Genomic DNA, 10018 nt, shown 5'->3' on the forward strand with positions numbered 1-10018 from the left:
TGTGGAAGATGCACCACCAAAATATGTAATAGTGTGGTAGGAACACGCTGCTTTCCTGCATGTACCATCTATGACTGTCCCGTGCAGTCTGCACTGCTGTGGTAATTCACAGGCTTCCTGTTAATCATGTAATGAGGAAAATACTGACTCCTAAAAGGAATTCATACCTCTCTAACAGCTGCGAGCTTCTCACTGTTTTAGCAGCACCTTGAGGGGGGAGGTGGGGGCAATCTTCACCCTTTCATTTCCTCTTTACATGGCCATTGTGGTGCAAACGGAATGTGTTAGGAGATGAAGGACTCATTGCCTGCTTCTTGATTGTTCATCATCTCTCCAGCATCATACCTGTGACTTCTGAACTCTTTGTCCTAATGCTCCTAAAACGCTGCTGTATGTTTTCTGTCCTCTTGCATAGCAGAAGCCGAGACCAATTTCGAGGGAATTGAGAGCAAGTTTTCCTTACGGACGCCTGCAGAGCCCGATGAGGATGTGTGCTATCTGGTTCCTGGGCAGGTGGACAGCCTGGCACAGTGCAACTTCAACCATACCAGTAAAACCTTTGTGGTGATCCATGGGTGGACGGTAAGAAGAAAGGGGAGGAATCTCCCTTTTCACCACACTCCTGACAAACTGTGCTAGATATGTCATCTGAGATTATAGTAACCACAGATAATATTAATATATCTCCTTTTTTAATTAAAAAAACAACAGGTGACAGGAATGTATGAAAGCTGGGTCCCGAAGCTGGTGGATGCTCTGTACAAGAGGGAGCCTGACTCAAATGTCATTGTGGTGGACTGGCTAATTCGAGCTCAGCAGCACTACCCAGTGTCTGCTGCATACACTAAGCTGGTGGGAAAGGATGTGGCTATGTTTATTGACTGGATGGAGGTAAGATGTGTGGTCACATGTCTCACATTGTCCATAATGTCCTAGGAAACAAAGCAGCAATGATGCATCTGTTAATCACCTCCTGTTCTGTAGATGGAGTTAAGCTGTTGCGGCCAGTACCTTTGCTGGACTGGTAAAATCCCAGCTTTAATGGTTATCTCTTGCACAAGGAGGCCTTTTATAGTGCATTCTCGAAATGTCACCTTGTGTTCTGTGGAACCGTTGAGCCTTCAGCATTTCTGAAGGCTCTGTGAGAGGTAGCTGTGAAAGACAGGTTCCTATATATTATACAGCAGCCAGCCCTCGGGAAACAGAAGTCTGCCCTGCCTTCGGGAAATGCTTAAGAGGTCCAGAAACTGGTGGGGTGGGGGTGGCCAAAAACCTTTGATACAATACACAGCCCTGTGTTCCGTCCTTCATTCTGCGTTCCTCTCTGCTTGGATTTTTGCCTTAAGCGAGTTAACTTAAGTGACCTAGTATGGCAAAAATTATGTTAATTGTATTTAGTATTTCTTCTGTTATTCATGGCTGAGAGAAATCCCAGTGTTGACAAAACATTTTCCCTTGTGTCTTCTGATGTTTTTCCATTTGACTTCAGAGATATTGTTCTCTTCTGCAGGAGCAATTCAATTATCCTCTCAACAATGTCCACTTGCTGGGATACAGTCTAGGTGCTCATGCTGCTGGGATTGCTGGGAGTCTGACCAAGAAGAAGGTGAACAGAATTACTGGTAAGAAAACGTGGTTGTAGAGTGGAGAATCCTGTCTCTTCCATGCTGAAATATTACACTTCTCTGGAAAATAAGCAGAATAATTGTTGATTGTTTTGTTGGCAGTACTTAGGTTATGGGTTCATTCTTTATGGAATCAGCAGAGTTGATATTTCTGTAGTAGAACTGGAAAAGGTTCAGAAAAGAACAAGAAAGGTGAGAAGCCTTGATCTGCTTCTGCACAAGAAATGAGTGAGTAGGCAGGGATTTATTGGCCATGAAAAGAGACTAGTTGGTGGGGGGATGTGATCAAGACTGGCCAAATCCATGGCTTGGAGAAGGTCACAGTGTCTCTCTTGCAGCATGAGAACTCCAGATGGTTGTCTTCATCCAGGTGATCATCCCTTGCAGCTGGTGGGAGCTATTCAAAAAGAACAGGAGGTGGATCCTCCTGCAGTGCTTGTAGTATCTGCAGAGCTCTCTGCCAGGATCAAAGGGAGACTAGATGATAATGAGAAGAGATCCACTGTGAGTTGCAAAAAATAAATCCTAGCAGGCTCAAGTAATATTCTAGGCTGAAAATAATACCGGGGGAGTTTTGAGAAGGGAAGTATATATAGGCTTGCCTTGTTCCTATGCATGTTTAAGTGTCTGTTTAGGGTGACTTTTTTGGAGGCTGAGAAGTGTGCCGGACAAGGCAGAGTGTGTGGCCACTCTGAGACTGGCTTACAGCCCAAGCACCTGGGGAGCTGAGCCCTTAGCACCGATCTCGGTGAGAAAGGAGGTCCCAACATCAGCAAATGAGGCTAAGAATATCACTCATCTATGGTGTCTTTGCTGAGAGAGATTGGGAACAGCATTCAAATGGGAGTCTAGCTCCCTTCCACCTGGTTCCCTTTGCCCTTTTACCTGAGCCTGGCTGTGATCCCAGATCCAGAGGTGTGCTGGGGACTGGGCTAGGCAGCAGTCACATCAGGAAAGGCTGACACCTGACAGGTGGCAGATTAAAATCAGGAGGCCAAAGCACTAGTCCATCTACCCTTCCTTTCAGCAGCAGCTTTGTTGCTTTCACTGGTGCTGCCAAATCACCCAAATACCAGTAGCCCTCTGTTACGCCCCCCACAGTCACCCTCGGTGCCCAGGATGAACTTTTCCCTGGCAAGTGGCATCCCCTTTGGGCACAGGGAGTGGTGGGATGTGGTCCCTGAAGGCCTCACAGCAGGGGGAGGCAGCTCAGACTGGGCGAGGCTAACCAGGGGTGGGCAACCCAGGTGCCTGTCCCCCGCTGAGGGACGCAGAAAAGACATGTCCCTTCAGCCATCTCTCAGTAGTTGTCTGGATTCAAGAGGTGGTACTGGTTCACTGGCAGCATAGTTCTGGGTGTTTTTCCATGTCAGTGTTGCTGCGGCTTGACAGTTTGCCATAATAATCTCCTTCCCCTAAGGCATGTAGACAGTGAAGCTCTTGTTTGTGTTTCCCACCTGTTCCCCTAGCAGGGAGTTAGCAGCAAGACACTTTCCACACTTCAGACACTTCAAATAGAAATTTTACAATTCCTCTCGTTCTTAACAAGAGAGAAAGACATTGAGAAAATACTTCCTAGCTTGTTTCTTCCATCCACTAGGAATGCTGCAGCTGTGAGGAAGTTATCTGGGCTTCTTTACGTATGTTTACATACACCTTTTAAAAAGTGACAGCATTTCAAGGGAATGTATTTGATTCTCCTGTATACATGAATGCTACTTAAATGATCCCACTGTAATGTCTGCAGTGACACTGACACCGTATGGAATACTCTGGCCCAGTGTGGTAGTAGAGTTTGGCGTTTGTTGTCACTGTCTTTGGCAGACAATAATCTCGGTTTTCTTTTGTGGTTTGTCCTGCAAAGGCCTGGATCCAGCTGGTCCTACCTTTGAGTATGCCGATGCCCTCACTCGCCTCTCCCCGGATGATGCTGACTTCGTGGATGTCCTACACACCTACACTCGAGGCTCTCCAGACCGCAGCATTGGTATCCAGAAGCCTGTTGGACACATTGATATTTATCCTAATGGTGGAGGCTTCCAGCCAGGTTGCAACTTGGGAGAAGCACTCCGTCTGATCGCTGAAAAAGGCTTTGCAGGTGAGGCTGCTCTGAAACAACCAGTGTAACATCCAAAGGGAGATCTTCAATAGCCTGCAAGGTTTCCTGCAACCAAAGATCTGAGAGGCACAGGAACTTGTTATTTTAAGTGCCTTTAAAAGCCACCCTGTAAAGCCCGGCTCTGGCATAGTGGATCATGCTTGTTGACAGCATTGCTTAGGGGTTTATATCATTACATGAATGTGCGTATACAGATTACACATTTTTTTTCTTTCAAGATGTGGATCAGCTGGTGAAATGCTCTCATGAACGATCCATCCACCTCTTCATTGACTCCCTCCTCTATGAAGAAAAGCCCAGCATGGCCTACCGCTGCAACACAAAGGAGGCCTTTGAGAAGGGTCTCTGCCTGAGCTGCCGGAAGAATCGCTGCAACAATTTGGGTTACAAGGTCAACAGAGTGAGAACGAAGAGAAATACCAAAATGTACTTGAAGACCCGTGCTCAGATGCCCTATAAAGGTAGGTCCTGCTTGCTGACTGGTGAGCCAGACTGGTACTTTTGCCCAGCTGTGTGTCAGGGTGGGTGCATGCTGCTGCTTTGGTGCCTGTGGTGAGCAGGACTGGAGCTTGCCCGCAGTTCACCATTAAGCACAAGCTAAAGTCCAGTCTCAGAAACTTGCTGCCGCCTTCCTTTTTGTATTCTACCCCCCCCTCCACACCTTCAGTAAGATGACACTGTTTTTCTAAGTAGCAAAATTAAGAGCATTTATTCTGCAGCCTGGTCAATTGGAACAAGCATTTTTCATCCAAATGAATTTATCCTGTGAAAACAACTAGCAGAGCTCAGCCTGATGAGCAACTTCTTTAAAGATGTGCAACCATCAGACGTGTGCCTTTTATAGTGCCTTTGCCAGAGGAGCAGCAGCCCTTGTTAAAATATCACAGCGCTTCTTGATTCCCACTGCCACAGTGGTAGGTCTGAGAAAGACATTGCCAGAAAGAACTGGAAGGCTTTCAGCTAGGGTAATAGCTTCTGAGTTGTATCTTACTACTTTATTTTTTTCCTCCCTAGCATTGACTGTGCCACATGATATCCTCATGTGATGGACCAGCAATCAGAGGGCACATTCCTGCAGTGTTAGAACAGCTGCAAAACTAGTGTTTTGTTGGCATTTGGTGCTTAGTCTGCAGTGTCAGTGGGTTGAATTTTTTTCACCAAGGCTTCTGTATGAGGAGGGCACAGCTCACTTGTTTCAAGTCAAGGATGGCAAGTCTTACACCCTTGTAACAGGTTTGAAAGTGATACTGCAGACTTGGTGGTTATTACAGTGGCAGTCAACAGCAGAGTTTAGTTGCAAGAACTACAAAGGTGTTTTTAATCATGATTCCCTTGCATCCTAATCTTTACTGCCTCACAAAAATATTCCCTAGATATCTTAAGGGAACTCAGTTTAGTGATGCTTGCATATTCCAGCCTAGGATTTACATGGGGGTTTTTGGGTGGTTTTGTCACCAGCAGTCTCTTTGGAGGTTAAGTTTTTTCCTAATGGCCTTTTCTTTTGTATTCTTCCAGTCTTTCATTACCAGGTCAAGATCCATTTCTTTGGAAAGACTAATATGACCAAGACAAACCAGCCATTCCTGATCTCTCTCTATGGCACTCTAGATGAGAGTGAGAACATTGCTTTCACACTGTGAGTAGCTACGGAAACAACAGCAATCTACTGTTGAGTATACCTAAATCTGTTTTTTTAAGCCCCAGCTGAAGAACTTGGTTTAGTTCTAACTACAGAAATCTTGCAGGGTCCCAGAATCTGCCCTTGTCCTTGATCAAGGGGATGCATCCACTGCTGAAGCTAATGATATAAGCTCTGTAGCAGCTTTTCTTGATAAGAGATCTGAGATACAGAAATGAGAAGTCTGACCTGTGGCTTAGCCTAGTAAGAATTTTTCTGGGGTGGCAGGTTTCTTTATTCTCTTTTTCAGTATCTTTATGCCACGTTTCAGCCTTGTTAAAGCTCCTTAAAAGCAGACTGCAACCTGGAGTTAATTGCCTAGGTCTGAAGGCCTCAGTGCAGAAGCTGGGGGAGGCATGGGATTTGCTTCCACAGCTCTGCAAATAAGCAGAAGTCTGTGCTTACATCCCTATACCTGGGCTGTCAGGGGATAGGGCTAGAAAGCACCAAAGTCTGTTCTCCACTCTGAGGAACCTAAACTGTTCCTGGCTGGTGCTTCTCTGGTTTCTCTGAGCGCTACCAGCACTGGAGAAGACACCCCTTGCTTGGCAGCCTGTCCCAGGGTTTTACCAGCCTTGCTGCAGAAAGCTTTTCTGTGTGCCTCTGCAAAGGCTTAAGGTGTTTTTTTCCTTATTCCATCCATCAGAACTATGGAGAAGGTTGCTTCCGTCTTCTCTGAAGTACATAACGTCCTCATACTGTGTTTCACCTTAATTTTCTTTATCCAACAGTTCCCTTCTTTGTTCCTTTTTCCTTATTCCCTTCCCCACAGGCCTGAAGTCTCCTCAAACAAGACCTTCTCCTTCCTGATTTACACGGAAGTGGACATTGGTGACCTGCTTATGCTGAAGCTGCAGTGGGAGAAAGACACTTTCTTCAGCTGGTCAGACTGGTGGACTCCTTTTACATTTGACATCCAGAGAGTCAGAGTGAAATCGGGAGAAACTCAGAAAAAGTAACTTGTTTTGATTGTTATAAGCTATATTAGCTTTAATTGACAGTGTTTCCTGATTCCTGGTATCTCACAGGGTGGGACAAAGCATGGAAAGCAGTTACAAATGGGTGCAGCACTGATAATCAGGGCTCCAGTGGCACCAAACCAGCATTTATGTCAGCTGGATTCAGTTATTTGCTTCCACTGGGATCTGCAATCTGCAGTTTTACTCCCACATAATTAATTTGCATACCACTGTCTCACGTGCCTCAAGTTAGTTATAATATGCGGGAGAAGATCTCCATGAACCAGCATCTGACTGTATTTGTAGTTCTCCTTTGTCTTGCTGGACATTTGCACAGGTTTTCTTGCAAAGAGCATGCTTAAAAGGAGGCTTTTAGAAACACTTCCAAAAGTGCATTTGCACAAGAAATCATTGCATTGTTAAGTGGGATTTTCTTAGGAGTTGGGAATGCCTAAATGGTGGGTGAAAACTGAAACATATGAATGTTACAGGACATTGCTAATGTGTGAATGTTAAAATAGCAAAGTCTGAATAAAACTGATTTGACCTGAATTTTTTGAAATACTCTTACTCACTAGACATGAGATCCATTAGCAGAAAATAGACCCAAACAGAGTATGGACGTCGTACGTACAATATCGTAAATAATGTTCCTCCTTTGAATAAACAAGGTAGTCACTTTATCAAAGAACAGTTATCAGAGCTGAACAAATATAGGGTTGGGGAAAGTACTGATAAATAGAAAAGCAACTGCTTAGGTTTGTTGGAATTGGCAGCCTACTTTGTTTGCAAACATTTGAGAGTAAGGCTTTCTTCCATGATCATTCACCTGCCAAAGTCACACAAGGACTGGTGTAAATAAAGATCCAAGAGACTGAGGTAGAGCTTCTGCTCTCTTAGCCGCAAGATTTTATGCAAAAGACTGGTCAAATTTATGACTACAGTTTGAGGTGCATGCATAATGCCTTTGCCAGTTTTTCTTGCACAGTTCCTTTTGTCACAGAATTCTCTTGGAAGTAACTTTCTCACAGGCTTGTGAAGTTGTAGTGCCCCACATGACAAAGTATAAAGACTGCTTCTAAGCACCAGTCCTCTTCCTATGGTTAAAAAGCTGTCTGACTCAGGCATGTAATTGTCCAATATTTATTCCACAGGGTGGTGTTCTGTTCTCGAGATGGCACCTCACGTCTTGGTAAGGGAGAAGAGGGAGCAATATTTGTGAAATGCTTGGAGCAGCCTGTGAACAGGAAGAGAGGAGGGTATGAGTGATCACTGTTGTTTTTGGATTGGGGGGAACTTAAGTGGTAGCAGGAGGATCTAATAAAACATCCTGATTTAGTTGGTTTGTGCACTGGTCTTCTCAAGGCTTCAGAATCATGACAACTCAGACTAACCTGAGGCTGGCTTATGGCAGCTTTGGCTGCTTAAAACCTCCTAATTTGGTTCTCTGCTAACAATCTCCTTCTATGGTTGTTAGCGTGTCTGAAAAGTAGGTACAAGTCACTGCCTTTCACATTCACACGGTGGCCAAGGATAAATGACTGATTCAGAGGGCTTACAGTTGAGACACTTAACACAGAGGAAAGCCTGCCTTCATCTAGAGATGCCTTGCATTTACCCTTAATTGAAGAACATAGAAACAGCCATACTGAGTCAGTCCAGAGCCCTCCCTCCTCGCTGGCCAGCAGTAGATTAGGAGGCTGGTGCAGGTGCTCTCCCTGGCATGCTGTCTTCTGCTGGCAACTGCCAGGTGACTTCCTGAAGTTTGTGTCTCTGATTTGGATCAGAGATGGAGCCTTTGTGTTTAATAGCCCTTGGTGCACTTTAATATTTGATCAATAATTTTTCTGACCCAGAGTAAACTTTCAAATATGGGGACAGATTTATTTGGACTTTATCCACTAGAGTTTGAGCTGGAGAAGTGGTAATATTTATTTTAGTGCAATTGCTGTGTATAAAAGGTCTCATGGGGACACTTCTAGACTGAGATCTAGTTCTGCGTAAAAAGGCATGTGTGCTGACCTTCACTCTGCAGTAATGACGTGGGTAGGCCTTGAGAGCTCTGTGTGTGTATCTGATATGTAAGCAGCCAGGAAAAGCCCAAGCACATAACTTATTTTCCTGTTAAGTAGTATTTTTTTAATACTAAGTCTCAAAAATAAGACAAAAAGAAGTAAGCATCTTATGTCTTCCTCTTCACCTCATCTGTCTTTTTTTTCCACAGTGCCAAGAAAGCCTCTAAAGAAAATTCTGCTCATGAATCTGCTTAAGTGACAAGAATGAAGATTTTTTTCCACACTGGGGAGGAGGAGAGTCTGTTCATCCTTGTGGACTGGATGTTCAGAACCAAATATATAGAAGTATTTATCCGCTGCTGGCTTTTTGCCTGCTATTCCTAGCTATCTTAGGAGACCTCGTGTAAGGAAGTCTCAGCATAAAGTTACTAACAATAAAGATACATTATCCAAATAGTTTAAAAACAAAGAAATCTGCAAAACAACTTGCCAAAGGCTTGAGTGCTGGGAAGGAGTAAGTAATTTTGCTTAATCATGGTGCCTTGTGACAAAGTTTCTTGACCATCAAATCCTCTATAGCAATTTTCTAGTATTTATTGAAAAGAAGCAAAACCCTGCACCAGGCTTATTTTCTTTTCAGGAGTCTTCTGAAACTGGACAGGTCTTTTTCTGGCTTGGCTAACTGAATTTCCAGGCAGTTCAGTGGCTAGAGTTCATTGTCTTCAAGTGTGTGTTTAGCAAATGAGTAGGTTTTTCATGTGAAAAAAAGCTTTGTGTGTATTACTAAAAGGTGTCAGGGACTGTCTTAATATGGGGATGAATTTTCTAGTTTGTGGTTATGAATGTGTTTTACTGGGGGTAGATGCCAGTGCTGCTTAGCAATAGGTATGGTCTGTTAAGCTATATAGTTCTATGCAGCTTACCCTGGAATACATAGCAGTTGTAGGAGAAGACAGCAATACTAGTGTCCTACGCAGACATTCAGCTTTTAATCTGTGCTTTTATTCCTTGAAAATGAAACCGTCTAGCCTCCAACACTGTGTGAATAAGGAACTGCAAAGGAATTGAGCTACCAGAAACTGCAGGACACACTTTTTCTTTCCCACCACTTGATTGCATCCCATATGCCAAAACTGTGACAGTTTTTCTGTTCTTTGACACCAAATGTCAGTCATGCAGCTGAGTGGCTGCTGTATGCAAGTCTTCAGTGCAAGTGGATCTGCTTGACAGGTGACAAGCATGCTCAGGCTTCCTGAGACTGGAATTGTGACTGTGACCCACCTTGGTTTATTGGCTGTGATACAGTGCTAGATCCTAGGAGCTGCATGGTTTTCTGATATGAGGTGGAATTCGGCAAGGAGCAGGAGCTGTGACAGTTAAAAGGAGCCTGATTGTGTGATGCACAAGAATGAATGCTCTGAAAAACACTTGAATTAGACATTCTGCAAGCTTCCAAAAATAGATGCATTGAAGGCATTCTGCTTTCCCTTTAACATGTAATTTTTCAAGTGCTCTGAAAGGTTCAAGAGCCCTCTTTTAGATTTCTAGAAGATAAACAAAATACTGGGGAGGCAGAAGGGCTTGAAGGTAGACACTTGGAGACGTGTAATGTAAGCTATTGA

The 10018-nt window shown here is 44.1% G+C and overlaps 1 protein-coding gene across 1 annotated transcript; it reads left to right on the forward strand.

Moving 5' to 3' along the window:
• Positions 1 to 415: 415 nt before the first annotated feature.
• On the forward strand, positions 416 to 9013 carry LPL (lipoprotein lipase; the record flags this gene model as incomplete). Its single annotated transcript, XM_010292586.1, has 9 exons — positions 416 to 582; positions 712 to 891; positions 1511 to 1622; positions 3490 to 3723; positions 3963 to 4205; positions 5260 to 5380; positions 6195 to 6377; positions 7536 to 7640; positions 8606 to 9013. Coding segments are annotated over 9 exons (1391 nt in total), but the record flags the coding sequence as incomplete, so codon positions are not given.
• Positions 9014 to 10018: the final 1005 nt, after the last annotated feature.

This window comes from Phaethon lepturus, unplaced genomic scaffold, assembly GCF_000687285.1.
Source record: "Phaethon lepturus isolate BGI_N335 unplaced genomic scaffold, ASM68728v1 scaffold8778, whole genome shotgun sequence".
NCBI classification, from domain to species: domain Eukaryota; kingdom Metazoa; phylum Chordata; class Aves; order Phaethontiformes; family Phaethontidae; genus Phaethon; species Phaethon lepturus.